Genomic DNA, 19,604 nt, shown 5'->3' on the forward strand with positions numbered 1-19,604 from the left:
GGTTATCACACTTGGTTGTTACCAAAAGGTAAGTGGGCCAAACTGAATAGTTGTTCCAGGAAAGAAAGATGTGACAGTCACTCTCCATAAAGATTTACAGCTTTGGACACCTGACACAGCACTACTATGAGCGGGAATTAACAGCAGTGGTTTTTCTGGATTATAAAACATCACATTACAAACTACTACTTAATGTATTATTTTAGTCAATATAAAGTTGTTTCCCTCATTTTATTAATATAATATTAAGGGATAAATAGGCAGGATTCTTTCATATTCAGTGACAGATCTGGAATTCACACAAAGTCAGGCTCCAAGTTTAACTCTAACAACTTTTATAACTTATCACTTTAGTAATAGACTAAGAGCAAAATTACGCAAGCCCTGTTGTTCTGTGTCATCCAGTGACAAACTATGCATACATCACCCTCTCTGCACTGTGTAATAAGATCTAGGTTTCTTTTAGTGCACGATGACCTAGTTCCTAGTAACTGTACTGCCGTTTTACACTGTTGTTGTTGTTGCTGAGTACAACCGAGTTGGAATTAACCCACAGCTGACCCTCCAGGTTTTCGGAGGCAGTAAGTTGCATAGGAAGAGACTGCACATCTTTCTGAAGAGCAGCTAATGAATTCAACCAGCGTGCCTTCTGGATTGCAGAGAAGCTTCTCCCCAGAGCTCTGCCAAACACATCCAGTTCTGCAATTTTAACCAATTTCTGAGCAGCTTGCATAGTGGGTTTTCAAAGGCTGTTAAGTCACAAGGTAGGGGAATAGACTGTCCATCTTTCCCCCACAGAGAAGCTGTTAGATTCAAACTGCATGGCATCAGGGTGGCAGTGAAACTCCTTACTCCCCAAAAGATAATTAAAGTCCTGGAAATAGGACACAATTAAAGAGAATGTAGACACAATTTATAAAAAACCCCTAATGTGACTAAGCAATTTGTGTGAAAACTGCCAAATAAGAACCTAATTTGCTGGAAAGTTTTCACCAAAAATGCTATTATTTAAAAAGAAAAAAAATGATCCAAGATATATTTTTATTATTCCTCTGACTCTTCACTTTTGAAATCTGAATAATTTGGAATATAAGATTTTCTACAAGTATGCAATAACTGTAACAGTGGGAATAAAAATCTGGGGTTTCTGAGGATTTTAGTAGAAAATTTTAACTTTCATGATTTTGTTTTGGGAGAGTCATAAGCTTGCTTTAGACAATATCTTAAAAAAGTGGTTAATTGTATAAGGATACTAATTCAATTTTTTTTCTCATTTAATTTAAAGTTGTTCAAAACAAAAGAAATATATATTATTCAAAGGATTTGAACATGGTATACATGATTCATTGTAATATGACCTAGGTACATATTTTTAGTATACCACGACGTAGTTCTTAGATCAATTTCACTGCCAAATATGTTGTTGGTACTGTCAAGTTGGAATGAAACCATGGCTGACCCTCCAGTGGGTTTTCAGAGGCAGTAAACTGCACAGGAGGAGTTTACATACTTCTCTTGCAGAGAGCTGGTGGATTCAACCTACATGCCTTTGGGATTACAGCATAGCTTCTTACCACTAGGCCACCAGAGTTCTGCCAAATACATTGAGTACCACAATCTGAATTGATTTCAGAGCAGCTTTATGTGTCTACTTCCATTCCAAGTTTATCTCATTTGCTTAAATAAACTTGAAGAAGCTCTGAAAAATAGTTCAGGATTTAAAAAAAAAAAAAAAGATACTAAAAGTTCTAAGTAGAAATATTTCAGACCAAAAAACTCCCCAAGGACCAAATGCTTTCCCCTCCTCGTAGTTCAAAGGGAGATCTGGTAGCTTAGTGGTAAGGAACTGTGCTACCAGCACAAAGGCATATGGTGCAAATACACGAGCTGCTCTGCAGGAGAAAGATGGGTAATCTCCTCCTGTATGATTTACTGCCTCTGAAAACCCACTGAAGTGTCAGCTATGGTTCTGACTCAACAGTACAAAACAACAACAGTTCAGAAATAGCACTTTTGATTATTTTTGATTGTCAAAGCAAATGCTAAGAAGTCTCCTAAGATGACTGTTGTTGTATGTTGCTAGGTGCCACTGAGTGGAGTACAACTCACAGCGACCCTATCAACAAAAGATCTGAACTCTGTTCTATCCTGTGCCATCCTCACACTTCTTGACACTCAAGAGCCCACTGCAGCATCAACAAGTCAATCCACTTGGTTGAGGGCTTCTTCTCCTTCGCCAACCATCCATCCTTCCAAACATCATGTCCCTCTCCAAGGAACAGTACCTCCTAGCAACATACCCAAAGTAAGATGATTAAAATATTTAAAAATATATGTGATCCACACTTTCAGCCAAATCAGTTTTGTTACTCTGTATTTTCTTTCTCTATTTGAGGATAAGCTAAATGGTAATAGAATTAAGTTTTTTTTAAAAAAAGGAACAAAGGTGGTTATCTCATAAATTATATGTTATTTTTTCCTTTGAATTGTACTTGCAAACCATTAGAAATCTTCATGGTTATATAAAGTATGAATACATTCAATAGAAGTTAGGAGGGTGATATAATAGTCCAAGTCAGGAGAGAGATTTAGGAAGGTCCAGAATCATGATACCTATGCTGGAGATTCTGTAGTAGTGGGTTTTAGTAAGTGAAAAGCTAAAAATGGAAGTCTGCTAGTGGATTAGAATCAGAGAGATGATATCTTTGATACTGACACTATTCAAATAATATTAGAAACTTACAAGAAGTACAAGCTAATGTTTTATTTTTACCATAAATAATCACTGACTCACCTGGATTAGAGTCATATTTGAGATCCAAAGGATGGACAACTGGGTGGTACTGCTTCTAAATAGAAAAATGGAAAAAGGTAATTATTTAATCACTTAATGCTTCAATGCCTAGTGATAATGAATTGCACTGCCAGCTGGAAGGCACATGATTTGAATGCACAAGCTGCTCCACAGCAGAGACACGAGCAATCTCCTCCTATGTAATTATATTACCTCTGAAAAGCTGCCTAAGAGTAAGCAAGGAGTCGGTTCTGACTCACTGATTCACAGCAAGGACTCACATAAACATTTTATTTCGCTAATGTAAGTAGAAGGATGGGCAATCTCCTCTTGTGTGGATTTTACTATATAGAAACAGTAGAAATCTAGAGGGAAGTGAGAGGAAAAGAAGGTAAGACCAGTCAAACTAATTCAGAATTATAGCTTTTAAAATACTGCCCCCTACTGCATACTCTAAGAAACACAGCATTTTTAAAAAAATGCAATCAAGCAAAGTGACAGGATTAAAGTACAGTGTTTCAAAAGACACACAGTAGAACTCAGAACTAACACTTTCCAAAACAGAGGTCAGCCTACAAAGTGAGTACACCAAAATCTGTAGCTTTCAATAAGGATTACATCTCAACAGTAAGAAAACAAAATTCCTCACCTGGGCTAAAAGGCAATAAATCATAATAAATGGAGAAAAGACTGATGTCAACCATTTCATCCGGCTTGGATCTATACCCTAGATACCAGCAGTCAAAAAAATCAAAAGACATGCTGCACTGGAAAAATCTTCTGTCAAGGTGCTACCAGTTTAAAGACTAAGGTGTACATGATTCAAGCTATGGTCTTCTCAATTAGTTGCTATGCATCTGAAAGCTTTACAATGAATAGGGATAATAAAAAAAGGGAACTGACACTTTTGAGTTGAGGAGTTGGGAGTTGTTGCTGTTGTGTATCATTGAGTCGGATGGCTAACCCACTAGCATGTTTACAGAGGCATTTAATTGCACGGGAGAAGATTGTCCATCTTTCTACCGCAGAGCAGCTAGTGGATTTGAACCACATGCCTTTGGAATTGCAGCACAGCTTCTTGCCACAGAGCCACCAGAGCTCCCTGTGTGGCGTTGGAGAAGAATACGGAATATTCCATGGACTGTCAAAAGAACAATCAAATACCTCTCGGAGAAAATGAAACCAGAGTAATCCTTAGAGGAAAAGATGGTGAAACTTCGTCTCACATACTTTGGGCATGTTGTTAGGAGAGGTCATTCCTCAGAAAAGACATCATGCTTGGAAAAGTAAAGGGTCAGCTAAGAAGAGGAAGACTCTCCACAAAATGGATAGATGCAGTGACTGTAGCAATAGGCTCAAGTACTATGCACTGACATTGGTACTTGAGTACTGTAGTATTGAAGAGGGCATAGAATAAGCAAGGTTCAGATCTGCTGTTCACAGGATCTCTATGAGTTGTAGTCAACACAACAGTACCTAACAACATCATCATCCCAGGATATTTCAGACAAATAGTAGCAGAACTATAGGAAAAGGATCAAAACTTGGGTCAGAGGAGAAAAAGGTCCTTCTTCATTCTTATTAAAAGCCATCAGAACAAAGTAACATTGGGGGGCGGGGTGGCATCTATTTGTTTTTAATATCCTTACCCCATCTATTCGGCATCATTTTTTTTCTCATTAAACTTTATTTTAATGGGTCTCAAAATTCTGTGAAAAAATTCTGGTCACGTTGTTTCCATTTAAAAAGAACTGATTTTAAAAACTAATAATTTAAAACTGCCACATGAAACAGAAAACAAATGGTCCACAAAACAGTCCTTTTCTTCTCAAGGTTTTATGATGGATTGCTATCATTAATCAGGCTTTTACTATTAAACTTAAATGGTGAATTGAGGCAAACAGCTGTGAGGTCATTCTTCCACCACTGATTAATACTGGGTTAGCAAGTGTTATGGGTAATACTCATCTAGACTTTGCGACCTTGCCAGCTCCAGCAGCCTTCTTGTCCACTGCTTTGACAACACCGTCAGCAACAGTTTGTCACATGTCGTGGACAGCAAAAAGGTCCAGAGGAGGGTAATCAGAGAAGCTCTCCTCACACACAGGCTTGCCAGGAACCATATCAACAATGCCAGCAGTTACAGAATTCAAGAATTTGGGGCCAGCTTCCAGCTTCTTACCAGAATGGTGATCAATCTTCTCTTTGAGCTCAGCAAACTTGCATGCAATGTGAGCCGTGGGATAATCCAGCACAGGTGCATAACCAGCACTGACTTGGCCAGGATGGTTTAAGATGATTACCTGCGCAGTGAAGCCAGCTGCTTCCATTGCTGGGTCATTTTGCTGTCACCAGCCATGTTAACACATCAAACATCTTTCACAGAGACCTTAAATTAATATTGAAGCCAACACTGTCACCATGCACATCTTCACTCAACGAGCCTCACGGTGCATTTCAACAGAATTTACTTCAGTAGTAACAATGACTGAGGAAAATGTGACCACCATGCCAGACTTGAGAACACCAGCTCCACTCTGCCCACAGGGACAGTACTGATACCACCAATCCTGCAGATATCCTGGAGAGGCAGACGCAGGAGCTTATTAGATGGGTAAGTTGATTACAGGATGCAATCCAAAGCTTCAAGCAGTGTTTCCACTGCCTGGGTGACTCTCCATCCCTTGAACCCAGGCATATTAGCATTTGGCTCCAGCATGTTGTCACCATTCCAATAAGAAACTGGCACAGAGGGTACTGTGTCAGGCTCCTAACAATTTTCTTGATGTAGATGTAAACTTCCTTAATGGTTTCCTTAGATCTCTTCTGGCTATAGGGTGGCTCAGTGGAATCTACTTTGTTAACACCAATAATTGGTTGCTTCATACCCAGCCAGAAGATCACGCTCACGGGCCTGCCCATTCTTTGAGACACCAGCCTCACACTTAACTGACACCAGCAGCAACAATTAGGATGGCACAGTCAGCCTATGATACATCTGTAATTATGCTTTTTAAAACGTCTGTGTCCTGGGGCATCAGTGATGGTCACATAGTACTTACTGGTCTCAAATTTCCACAAGGAGATAGTAACGGTGATGCACAGTCACAGTCACGGTCAGCTTTCAGTTTATCCAAGACCCAGGCATATAAGAGGGAGCTCTTTCTCATCTCAGGATCTTCCTTCTCTAATTTCTACCTGATCTACAAATGTGGTGGGGTCTACAAAAGAATTTCTCAATGGTTCTTTGGTTGATCCCACCACATTTGTAGATCAGGTAGCCAGTAGTGGTGGAGTTGCCCAAATCTACACATCCAATGATGACAATGCTGTTATGTCATCATTGATATATGATACCATTCCCATTTAGACTTAGGTTTTGTGATGGTATTCACCAACATCTATATTCTGGCAACAAACCCCATTGCAAAAAAGCTCTGCATCACGTTTGAAAAAAAACCAACCCATCTGTACCGGTTTGCATAAAATCATTCTTACACTTAATACAATTATTGCTGATTATAATTATTTAGCACCCTTCCTGTTCAAGCCCCCATTGCATCTTGCCTATTCTTTCTCCTTCTCGGCCATCTTCTTTCCTCCTCCTGCTTCTCACCCTCCCCTTGTGAATAGTTATACATATCCTATTGCTATTTGCTAACTACCATGCCTGTATTGACAATATAACTATATTGTCCTTGAGTCAAACCTTCCCAGGTTGATCCACCCTTGTTCTAATCCTTTATAGTGTTCACTGTCTGTGAATTCTATTTTTGCTCTCTTCATTCTGCCTTTTCCCCAGATTCATCCATCTTATGTGCTATTTTAGGAATTTGTTCTTTAGTGCTGCATAGTATTCCCCCATGTGACTGTACCACAATTTCTCTATCCAATCATTTGTTGATGGGCATATGGGTCATTTCCATCTTCTTGCTATTGTGAATAATGCGAAAAACTCAACTGTGATTCCCACGAAGTATATTCCCAGTACTGGACTAGCTGGGTCATAAGGTATTTCTATATTCACCTTTTCGAGGAAATGGCAAACTGCCTTCCAAAGTAGTTATCATTTTGCAATCCCACCAGGAGTGTATGAGAGTTCCAGTCTCTCAGCATCCTTGCCAACATTTACTGTCTGATGTCCTGTTAAACTTTGCTATTACTTCTGGGTTGAAATGATACTTCATTGTTGTTTTGATTTGCATCTCTCTGATAGCTAGTGATTTTGAACAATTCCTCATGTTTGTTGGTCATACAAATATTCTCCTCAGTGACGGGTCTTTTGCCAATTTTGTAACTGGATTTTGTAATCAGAATTTTTTTTTCCCTGTGGAGGGACTATAGTATTCTTTAAATTTTAGTTATGACTACTTTGTCTAAAATGTCATTGCCAAGTATTTTTCCCACTCTGTGGGTTTTCTTTTTATCCTACTGGAAAAGTTTTTGATGCACGCAGGGGTTTGATTTTTAGAAGGTGTCATTCATCATTTTTGTCCTCTCCTGGTTGTGCAAGTTTGGTTACATTTGCTAGCCTATTCATGCCAGAGACTAGGGACATCTTTCTAATTTTTCTCTGATAATCTTCGAGATTTTGGTTTTACCCCTAAGTCTCTGTTCCACTTTGAGTTGGTTTTTGTGAATGGAATGATATATGGTTCCTATTTCAATTTTCTGGAGACAGATATCCATGTTTTCTAGCACTATTTGTTAAAGAGACTGTCATTTCCCCACTTAATGAGCTTTATTTCCTTGTAAAATAGCAACTGACCATAGGCAGATTGGTTGATTTCTGGGCTCCTGATTCTATTCCACTGATTTATATAACTGTTATTGAACCAATACCAGGCAGTTTTGATTGCTATGGCGCTATGGCTGTGTAGTAGGTTTTGAGATCACAGAGTGTGATACCTCCTTTTTTGTTTTCAGAAGAATTTGTCCTCAGGGGGGGTGGTGGTGGTGGTGTGTGTCTCTTTCCTTTCCAAATGAAACTAGAAAGTACCTTTTGTACTTTACCAAGAAGCTAAAATAAAGGGAAGAGAGGCAAAAGAAGAGATGAATGTAAGATTTCAAAAGGCAGCTAGAGAAGATAAAGCAAAGTACTGAAATGGAATGTACAAACTGGAGTGGAAAACGGGAAGAACTTGCTCTGCATTTCAAAATCTGAGAGAACTGAAACACAAATTTAAGTTTCCAGTTGTAATATGAAGAAATACTACGGGAAAATCTCAGGAAGCATCAAAGCAGAGAGAAGGAATACAGAGTCACTGTACCAAAAAAGATTTGGGCAACACTGAAATATTTTAGCATGTAGCATATGAACAACTACCAATGGCAATGAAGGAAGAAGTTCAAGCTGCACTGAAGGCATTAACAATTAAAAAGAAGTCCCCAGGAACCAAAGGGATACCAATTGACATGTTTCAAGTAACACATGTAGCCCTGGAAATGCTCCCCAGTCTGTACTAGAAAATTTCGAAGACAACTAACTGGAAGAGATTCTGATTTATTTCCATTCCCAAAAAGGTGATCCAACAGAATGTGGAAATTATCAAATAAAATTTGTACTATTACATGCAAGCAAAATCTTGAAGATCTGCCAGTTCAGGCTAGGTCTAACCAGGGAGATCATAATTGATGTCAGACAGATTTTAGCAGAAAGGATAGAATACTTATGTGTTTTTATTGACTATCCAAAGGCATTTCACTGTGAAAATTGAAATAAACTATTAAACATTAACATTAAAAAGAATGGGAAGCCCAGAAGATTTAATTATGCTCACATGAAACCTATTATTCTAGACCAAAAAGCTGCTGTCCAAACAGAGTATGGAAACACTGCACGGTTTAAAATCAGGAAAGGGGTGTGTCAAGAGTTGTATTTTTTTCTTGACACCTATTCAATCTGTAAGGGAGAAAGATGGGCATTAATCCCAAATGATTAACTGCCTCTAAAAACCTGCAGGAGGCTCAGCTCTGAGTCAGTTCTGACTCAATCGCACAAAACAACATTCAATCTTTATAGTGAGAAATCATTCAGATTCTAAAGATTGTGGCATTAGAACAGGAAGAAGACTCATCAACAACTTAGGTTACACAAATAATCTTGCTTGCTGGAAGTGTGGAGGACATGAAATGCTTGCTTTCTATAAATCAAGGACTACAGCCAAAGATCAAAGAAAGATAATGATTAAGCAGGAGTGGCACACACTTCCTAAACAACATGACTCTATGAATTTGATAAATGTCGATAGTTGTAGAGGCCTTTTGTTCATAGGTGGCTATGAGTTGTGCTTAACTCGAAGGCAATCAACAAGAGGAAGACGACAAAATTTTTCACCACTGGGACAGTAAGCAACATCATGACAGAAGACTGAAATTGTCACTGATTTTGTCTCACTGGAATCCAAAAACACCTTTTGGCACAAGTAGTCAAGAAATTTTTTTAAAAGCCGTACAATGGGAAAGTCTGTTGTTGGGGACTTCTCCAAAGTACTGAGGATAAATGATGTCAGGTCAGAGACCAAATAAAGTTCACCTGATTCAGGACATGTTGTTTTCAATCAGCTATACATATGAGAGCTAGACAATGAATAAGGATGACAGAAGAACTGATGCCTTTGAGTTATGCTGTTGGAAAAGGACACAGAACATTCCATGAACTGCCACAGATGTGTCTTGGAGAAAGTGTAGCCTGAGTGATCTTTAGAGGCAAGGAAGGCAAATCTTCATCTTAACATACTTTGGGCATCTTGTTAGTGCCATCAAGTCGAATATTACTCATAACGACCCTACGAAGAACAGCTCTGAGTCCAGTTCTATACTGTGCCATCCTCATAATCTCTGACACACTTGAACCCACTGCTGCAGTCATTGTCAATCTATCTGATTGATGGTCTTCCTCTCCTCTGCCATCCCTCTACCTATCCAAGCATGATGCCCTTCTTCAAGGAATAACCTCTCCTAGTAATATGCCCAAGGTATGTCAGACAAAGCTTCACCATCCTTGCCTTTAAGTACTTCTGTTGCCACTGGGGCATGTTGTTAAGAGAGGCTATTCTATGTAAAGGGACAACATGTTTGGAAAGGTAGAGGGTCAGTGAGAGAAAGATTCTCAATGAGATGAACTGACACAGGGGATGAAGCAATGGGTTCAAGTGTATCAGAGATAATGAGGCTGGCAAAGGACAGGATAGAGTTCAGATCTGTTGTTCATAAGATTGATGGGAATTGTACTCGACTCAAAAAGCACATACAACACTCTCCTTTAAGACTGAGGTTGGCGTCTGTATTGGAAGTGTGCTGAACCTGTAGATTTAATAGAATTATAATTTTTTCAATGTTAAGTCTTCCTATCTATGAATATTTTTCCATTCAACAGAGTCTCTGTTTTCTTGCAGTAATGCCTTGTAGTTTTCCTTGTATAGGACTTTTTTTTCTTTAATTAGGTTTATTGCTATGTATGCCATCTTGTGATTGGCTACTGTAAATGACATTGCTTCTATTATTTCCTTTCAGTGTTTCTGTTGTTGCTTCAGACAAACACAACTGATTTTTGTATGTGAATTTTGTATTCTGCCACTCTGTTGAACTGATCTAACAAGTCTCGTATTCTGTTGAGTCTTTAAGGTTTTCTATATACACTGTTGTCTACAGGTCAACTTTTACCTCCTCTGCCAATCTGGATGTCTTGTTTTTCTCTCTTGTCTAACTGCTCTAGATAGAGGGCTTCCAACACAATAGGATAGGAGTGGTAATAGTAGATATGCCTGCCTGGTCTCTTTTTGCAAAGGGAATTTCTTTAGTCTCTCTCCACTGTGATTGATGGTGTTTCTTGTTTTCCAAGTATGATTTTAACTATGTTGAAGAAATTTCTTTCTATTTTCTTTAATGTTTGCATTAAGAAAGGGTGTTGTATTTTGTTGCTTTCATTTTCTGTCTCAATTGATAGAACCCAGTGGTTCTTGTCTTTTGTTTTATGAATGTGAATACAGTGTTTTTCTTATGTTGAGCCACTCTTACATGTCTGTTATGAATCCCACTTGATCAGAATTAATACACACATACACTTTGTTGGATAATATTGACAAGGACTGTGTAGGTTTTGGGGTGATATCTTTGCCCATTTTTCTATCAGGGTTACGCTTGTTTCAGAGAACAACTCTGAGTATACTCCTTTTACTATATTTTGAAATTATTTAAGTAGCATTGGGGACAATCTCTGAATGTTTGGTAGAATTCACTGTCCATTTCCTCCAGCTTTTCAAATTTGTCATAATTTTTCCTAATATTTATTTCCTTTCACTAGTTCAGATGCCTCTTTCATTTCTTATTTGTGTTATTTGAACCTTTTTCTTTTCTTTTATTAAGTTTGCCAAGTTTGTCTATTGTATGGACTATTGAAGAATAGCGCCTGCTCTTTCTGTTGTAATTGTTTTTCTGTTCTCTATTCCATTTATTCCAGCCCTTATTATTTTCTTTCTTCTAGAGGCTGAGAGCTGGTCAGCTTGTTGTTCTTTTCTATTTGTTGGAGAAGTTAAGTAGTCTCCTTTATTCCTTTTCTCTCTGCTTATGTTTTTGCTTATTGCTATATATTTTCCTCTAAGAATTGCTTTTGCTATACTAGAGGTTTTGAAACATATTTTCTTTCACAACTCAAGTCAAATGATCCAGTAAGCTGTTATTTAGCTTCCATGTAGGTGATTCTTAATCTTTTACTCTTATTGTTAATTTCTAATTTTATAGTCTGAGAAGATACTCCCTATTATTTTAATACTTTTTACTTTATTGAGGGTCATTTTGGGCCATAAAAAATGGTTACTGGAGAATATAAGGTAAAAAGAAAGTAAACCGAATTTCTGTTGGGTAGAAAACTCTGCATATGTCTATGAGGTTGAGTTGGCTAATTGCTCAGTTTAGTCCCTTTGCATGTTTGCTAAGTTTCTTTCTAGTTAATCAGTCTTTAAGTGAGAGTGGTGTGAAGTCTCCTACTACTATTGTGCTCTTGTCTATTTCTTTCTTGAAATCTATTAAGATTTGTTTTAGGTACTTTATAGGTCTATCATTTGGTGTAGAGATATTAGTTAAGGTTATGTTGTCTTGTTCTATTGTGCCTTTGACCATTATTATTATAGTGTCCTTGAGGACATTCTGAATGAGCTCTGGTTAGACTTGTTTTGACCCTGAAGTTTACTTTATCAGAGATTAGAATTGCCACTTCTGCTTTCTTATAAATGATTCTTGCTTGGGATTTCCCCCCTTACTCTTTTGTAGATTCCCCAGCATAGTGACAGCCAGGCCACAGCTGAGATCAGAGTCCAGACAACGACTGAGCAGCTTCTGCAAACAGATAATTCTCCCCAACCCCCCAAAGGAGATAGTGGATGCCCTCTGCAAACAGATATTTCCACCCAGCCTCCCACCCGAGGGAGCTTTGGTCTTAGTATAAAGATTAAGCTTAGCCATGGTCTTTGCAATCACTTATTATGCATCACAGAGTTGGACACTGACTAGGGAGGATAGAAGCAGAATTGATGCCTTTGAGCTGTGGTGTTGGAGAAGAGTACGAGGGTACCATGGACTGCTAGGAAACAGATTCTTCTTGGAGAGGGTTAAACCAGGCGGCTCCTTGGAGGCAAGGATTCTGAGGCTTCGTCTAACATACTTTGGACATGTTGTAGTCCTTGGAGAGGGACATCTATGTTTGAGAGGGTGGAGGGACAGCACAGGAGGGGACGGCCCTCTATGAGGTGGACTGATTCAGCGACTGGGGTAATCAGGATGTGTGTATCAGAGACAGTGCGAATGGCATAGGACAGAGCAGAGTTTAAGGCAAGCAACTCGACGCACATAACAACAACAACAACAACAACATTGTTATGTTGGCAGCACTTAAGTTTAAGGAAAATATGGTCTCCGGAGATTGAACCTTTCTGAGGACGACTGGCCAAAACTAAAACCATAGGGAAACGAAGAAAGGGGCCTTTTCACAGTGCCATGCTGTGAAAGGACCTCTGCCTTAGCCTTCCCTCTTTTTCTGAATTCATGTACCCGTGTCCCTGCTTTCTTTCTGTGTCTGGCTTGCAACACTCTTTGATTTTTAGTCTATCTTTTCTCTTATTTTTTAGATGTGTCTTGTAGGCAACAATAATGGACTTTGTTTTTTTATCCATTTTGCCTTTTTCTCTTAATCAGTGCATTTGAATCATTCACATTTAGTGTGGCTACTGAAAGATAAGGTTTTTATCAAAGTTATTTTGCTGTTCCTTTTTATGTTGTTGCTAGTTACTTTCCTCTATCCACTTTTCTTTGCCATCTTTGTGTGAAAGACTTCCTTTAATAATTCCTGTAGAGTTGGTCTTATGTTCACAAATTCCTTAAATTCTTGTTTTTCTGTCAATGACCTGATTTTTCCTTCATTTTTGATGAAAATTTTCACTGGACATCAGATTCTCAGTTGGCAGTTATTTTCTTTGAGCTTTTAGTACGTCAATCCATTGTTTCCTTGCTCGCATGCTTTCTGCTGAGAAGTTGGAGCTTAGTCTAACTGGTTCTTCTTTGTGGTGGCACTTTGTTTTTCTTGAGCTGCTTTTAGTATTCTATCCTTGTCCTTGAAGAATTTAACCATGACATGCCTTCATGTTTTTCCTTAAGAGTTAATCTGTTTAGGGTTTGCTGAGTTTCTTGAATTGTGTGTATTTTCTGATGGTATATGGAAAGTTTTCTAGGAATTCCAATTACACGTTATTTCATTTGATGTCACTAGACATGATCTTTATGTTTTCTTCATTTTTCTTCCATCTTACCTCAGCTTATTCTTCTAACAGGTTCTTAATGAGGGTTTTTACCTTTGTTTTATTAACTTTCTACTCCATCTTTTCTATCCTGTTGTATTGTCCCTCTCACATGCTGAAAATTTGTGCCATACCAGTCTTGTTATTCTGTACCGCATTTTCATGCCTTTCTATAATTCTACTGGTTTTATGCTCCTTATCTTGTAATGAGTGTTTTACTTGTCACTCTATTTGTGGTTTCAATTTCTTCATTCACCAGTTCTAATTACCTGAATATCTCGGAAACCCACACAGTATATTTTTTCAGCCCTCCTGTCTCTGAGGTATTCATTCACTGGGTCTGTATTTTAGAACACTTGTTCAGACTTTTTTTCATATTGTTTGAACCAAACTGCTGCTTCCTTGACATTGAGGTTCCTCTTGGTATGGATGAGGCACCTTCTGTTTGGTTTGTTACATTGCTGTGTGCCTCTTTCTTATACTTTATGGTATTGTGTTAAGAGTTGTAAATTCTGTATGTTGCAATCCAGAGTTGACAGAGTTTGCAAGTTTCAAGGTGGTGATAAATGACTGTTTAGACGAGCAAATTTAATATCCTGTGTGGTTGGCAGTGGGGTACAGGTGATATTAATGTGCAAGTATATAGGTACTGCTGCATATGTCTGGTTTTAAGTCTGATGAGAGTCTTCCTCCCTCACTCAGACAGTATCCCCTGCTGATCACAGAGAACATGAGTGTGGCCCTTTCTTTCTGAGAAACTTTTTATCCAGTTTCTCACCCACTATGCATACATCAGTCCCACCCACTTGCCAACAGTGTAAATACAGAAGAGGCAAACTGAAGAAGATATCTTTGTCCTTTCCCAGTCCTTCTTGGCTGAGAATGATGTAGGCCCTCTGCAGCCTCCCTTTTAGGATGAGAAGTGTGTTGGCTGTTTGGGGTTTTTTTGGTTTTTTCCCCCTTTCTGCTCTTGGGTAATTCTCTGGAGCGTCTCACCTGGTTGGTTAAAGGGATCTCCTAGATGTTTGTCCCCAGTCCTTGTTGTTGTTGGGTATCTTTAAGTCAAGTATGCCACATAGCAACCATATAAACAAGAGATATAAATCCTGCCTATCCTCTTCCATCCTCATTATCTGATACACCTGACCCCAATGCTGCAGTCACTGTGTCAGTCCATCTTGTCAAGGATCATCTTCTCTTTTGCTGACCCTCCACCTTTCAAGGAATCGTCTAGTAACAAAAGTAAATGAAGTAAAGCTTTGCCAACCTTACCTCCAAGCAGCACTGTGGCTGCACTTTTCTAAGGCATACCTGTTCTTTAGGCAGTCTTTAGGCAGTGGGATATTCAGTACTCTTTTCCCACACCACAACTCAAAGGCATCAATTCTTTTTCTGTCATTCTTATTCAACGCCCAACTCCTATATGCATAGCAAGTAACTGAAAGACCATGGTCTGAATCAGGTACACTGATATCACTGCTCATCACTAATTTGGTCAGCCCCCTGACAGTAAACTTGTTCAAACCATACATGTTTGATTTCTTGGCTGCTGGTGCCAAGGGTGTTGACTGCAAATCCAAATAAGATCAAATCATTGACATGTTCAATCTTTTCTCCATTTATCATAATGTTGCTTTTCAGTCCGTGGAGAGGGTTTTCATCTTCGAGATGTTGAGATGCAATCCAGATTGAGGGCTACAGTCTTTTTTCTTCCTCAAAGTGTTTCAAGTCCTCCTCATCTTCAGTAAGCAACTTGTACCATCTACATAAGGGAGGCTGTTGATGTGTCTTTCTCTAGTCCTGATGCCACAGTCTTCTTCAGAGACCAGTTTCTTGAATGATTTCTCTTCAAGTAGATGGGGATAAAACAGTCCTTCTCTCAGTAAGATGCCTCCCCCTCTTCTTCCTTTCCTCCTCATGGGGGTGAGGCTTCATTCCTTTAGTCCGTGTTATTTGATGTTTATTAAAAAATTTTTCATTTGCTCGCTTATTATTTTTCCTGGTAACTTTTTTTTATTTGTAGGCTCCTCTAGGCCTCCAGGTCAGCTTTCCCACGGCTGAGGTTTAGTTATGATATCTCAGTGATCCTACTGGGGAAGGGCTACTTTCATGGATTTGCTGTCATCAGATGAATCATGGCTAAAAGCAGAGGGTACCAGAAGGTTATCTACTTCCGTTTTAATGACTAAGCAAAGGCCTTTGACTGTGTGAATCACAACAAAATATGGCTAACACTAAGAAGGTCTGCCTTTAATTGTTTTTGGTGAAACATTCTTCTAGGTGGTATAACCCTGGTATGTCCACTTGCTGTACCAAGGTAACTTGTGGTTGCTTGAAAACTGAACACTGTGACACTGATGTGTCAAATGCAAGAATCATGGTGGACAGTGGTTGGTGGAGCTCCCCAATTAAAACAAGCTTGGAAGCAGGAGTGGCTGGCATCCACTTCCGTAATAGCTTCCCCCTGAAAACCCTATGAACCTGGAGAAAGGATGGAAGTGTCCAGGTCTTTCGTTCATAGGGTCGCTATGTATCACCTACAACTCGACGGCACTTAACAACAGCAACAGCAAGTGTAGATGTTCTTAGTTACCTATATAGATTATAAATAAGAAATAAGCCTGTTGCTCTGCTTATTGAAAAGTTCAAGCTGAAGAAGCCTCCTGGTCTTATAACCAAGATAGGTATGCTTTCTGGAGCAAAATAAACTACACACAATTTATAAAGCAATTTACAGTGTTATGAATAGGTACTTAAACAATCTTCACCAAGAATTTAAATGGAGGCTCCTCCTAAATATAAAACATACCTAAATTATATGCCAAACAAAAATGACAAATAGAAAATTACTGAAAAATCAATTTTTCCTTTTCTGATCTCAGAATTTATGAAGCCATTTATGTTCTATTTTAATATCAGCTGTGTTTAAACTAAGTGTACAATAAAATACAACATATGTGACTGACATAATATATATATGAATGACTATGCAAACCAATTTTAAAATGTTAAAGTATAAAATAAAAACTAAGTTGTGCCAAAATCTCCCCCCACAACCCATCTTAGTGTACACAGAACAGAACAAAGTTTTACAACAAAGAGTAGTTATTAAGTCATAGAAAATGAAAAAAAAAATCATTTATCTCCACATGAATCTTTTTCTTTTTTGTATTTTGTTGTTTGGGTCAAAGTTTACATGATAAATTAGTTTTTCATTCCTAGATTTTAGTTTTAAAAAGAAATCATCTTACCAGAATTTCTTGCTTGGCTTTTAGGGTTTTGATGACACATTCAAGGATCTTTCTGGGATACTGCTTACGTTTTGTGGCTGTGTCTACTATGACTTCATCAAAATGATCTTCAAGTTCTTTGATGTCAGACTCTATTTCAGGGAAAAAAAAATGTCTAAAATTTTTTAAAATGCACTGCTTGCATTCTCTATGTAAATGCAATGTAAATAAAATTACGTTTAGAAAACAGAAAATACTAATAGGACACATGGCTCTGGTGGCACAGTCTGTAAAGAGCTGAGGTGCTAACCCAAAGACAATGCAAATCCACCAATGGCTCCATGGGGGGCAGATGGGCAATTTACAACCTCCCACAACTCACTGGAGGGTCAGCCATGAGTACACTACAGCTCAAAAGTAATGTGTTAATGTGCTGCTTTTCATTCAATGAAATTCAATTATTAATTGCAAGTCAATTTGATAAATGCAATGGTACTACAAGGAAAAAACTGTTATCTGGACAAGGGCAATGGAACATTCACTCTGTCTGTGGAATTTAGGACTTTACAGAGGAGGTGACATTTCAGCTGGGCTATTAAATGTGTAAATCCCCTGGATAAAGAATGGGAGGAAAGTGACAGGAAAAGAGATTCCAGATAGAGAAAAACAGTTTATGGCAGACCATTGAGCCTTTGGAAAATAAGGAGAAGTTCTAAATGGCTGCAAGATCAAGTGCAAGGGGAAAAAAAGGAAGACAAAATATATAAGAATTAGACTGCAAAGTACACTTGATCAAAGAAATAGTGACAAATTTTGAGTTAATTATAGGATGAAAAAAAAAGGGGGGGGAAAGCTACATCATTAACAATGAGTGGTTATATCCGACATAGAACTCAGTTAAGACCGATGACAGGAAAATAGAAAGACAAGGTGACAGCAGTTTCACTATTATAACAGATGTTTTAAAATAAAGATTCTCAAACTTCAGCAGAACTACTAGTCAGAAGCCTGTTCTGTACAGAAACATTGATTTAGCAGGTTGGAAACAGGACCCTTCTAGTTTGATTTCTATCAAATAAATAATAAATAAAATAATGCAAGCAACCTATCAATCTAATTTAGAAAAATCCTTTTAAAGAGTAATAAATACTTGTCTGTTGTTGCTTTTGTAGTCTAGTTATCATTAATTCATGGTGACTCCATATGTATCACGGTAGAAGCGTGTTTCAGAGAGATTTTAGTGGCTGATTCTTCAGAAGCAGGATACTAGGCCTTCCATCGAGGGTGCCTGATCTTGAACCACCAAGCTTTCCTTGAAACAGACAGTCTCAAAATCAATGGAGGGTCAACTCTGAGTCAGTTCTGACTCAAGAGCTAAAAGAGTTATAAATATTAAACAGCTAGGTCCTTGGCTTAATTGGTCTGTAGCCTATCTCTTCTGTTATATCAATTTCTATACTAAAAATGGATCCAACTGTTGTATGAGAATAAACTTTACCAGGGAAATGTCAGAAGCATTTATATATGTATACACACATAAGTTACGTGTGCCACAAATCAGGAATGGACACATAGCTGACCCTCCAGCAGGTTTTCAGAGACAGTAAATCACCCGGGAGGAGGATGTCCATCTGTTTCCCTCAGAGCCACTGATGGATTCAAACTGTGTGCCTCTAGGTTGGCAGAGACACTCTTTATCATTCAGCCACCAGAGCTTGACTCATTCTCCAGAGCTCCCATATCATGGCTTGAAATGAATACACCTTAGTCTTCAAAACTGACATCACTGTTCGTCCTCAGTACCCTGGAGAAGTCCCTGACAGCGGACCTTCTCAATGCAATGTCTTGATTTCTTTAGTGCTGGTGCCAAGGGTGCTGATTATAGATCCAAGCAAGATGAAACTGTTGACAATTTCAATCTTTTCTCCATCTGTCATGATGTTGCTCTGTAGTCTAACAGTAAGAATTTTGTTTTCTTGGTGTTGAGCTGTAATTCATATTGAAGGCTCTAACCTTTGACCTTCTGCAGCAAGTATTTCAAGTAGTTTTCACTTTCTGGAAGCAAGGTTGTGTAATCTGCATTAGGCAGGCTGTTGATGAGTCTTCCTCCTATTCTGAAGCCACATTCTTCTTCATAAAGTTCAGCTTCTTGACGTATCTGTTCAGCATATAGACAGAATAGGTATGGAGAAACGATATAGCCCTGAGATACACCATTGTTTATTTTTAACCATGCAGTGTTCCCCTGCTCTGTGAGAAAACAGATTCTTGGTCTAGGTATAAGTTTCACAAAAGCACGATTAAATGTTCTGGGATTCTCATTCTTCTCAATGTAAAGCACAATATAATGCCTTTGCATAGTCAATAAAACACAAACAGAACACAAAACACATTCTTCTCTTTGCTTTCTGCCAAGATCTGACATCAGCAATGCTCTCTCTGGTGATACCCCTCACAAGCATTTAGTGGGTTCTTACTATTGGAAGAGAGAGTTGTAGTGGGGTAGCCCACAGAGAGACATGCTGCTAAACCAGAGGTCACCCATCTGGCAGGCGTTCTGTGGGAGAAAGATGAGCTATTTCTCCTTGTGCAATTTACAGCCTGGGAACCATCTAGAAGGTCAGCAATGAGACAATCCCAAGGGCAATGAGGAAGTGTGAGCTAGTATTTGGTGAGCAAAGAGCTAAAAAGATAATATAAAATACAGTTCCTGCTTTCATGGAGCTTACATTTTTAAATTTAAATGAATCTGGGCATGCCTCCTGGTTTTAAGTTCCTTCACAGTAACTA

General features: G+C 38.5%; 1 protein-coding gene across 1 annotated transcript in view; it reads right to left on the reverse strand.

Moving 5' to 3' along the window:
• NSL1 (NSL1, MIS12 kinetochore complex component) overlaps nucleotides 1-19,604 on the reverse strand; it is a 63,587-nt gene that overhangs the window by 36,811 nt on the left and 7,172 nt on the right. The window contains 2 exon segments of the mRNA XM_006903734.1: nucleotides 2,795-2,849; nucleotides 16,836-16,966. Coding sequence (XP_006903796.1) covers nucleotides 2,795-2,849; nucleotides 16,836-16,966 — 186 coding nt within the window.

The sequence above is a fragment of the Elephantulus edwardii genome, unplaced genomic scaffold (genome assembly GCF_000299155.1).
Source record: "Elephantulus edwardii isolate Elephantulus edwardi_28Jun2011 unplaced genomic scaffold, EleEdw1.0 scaffold00063, whole genome shotgun sequence".
In the NCBI taxonomy this organism is placed as follows: Eukaryota; Metazoa; Chordata; class Mammalia; order Macroscelidea; family Macroscelididae; genus Elephantulus; species Elephantulus edwardii.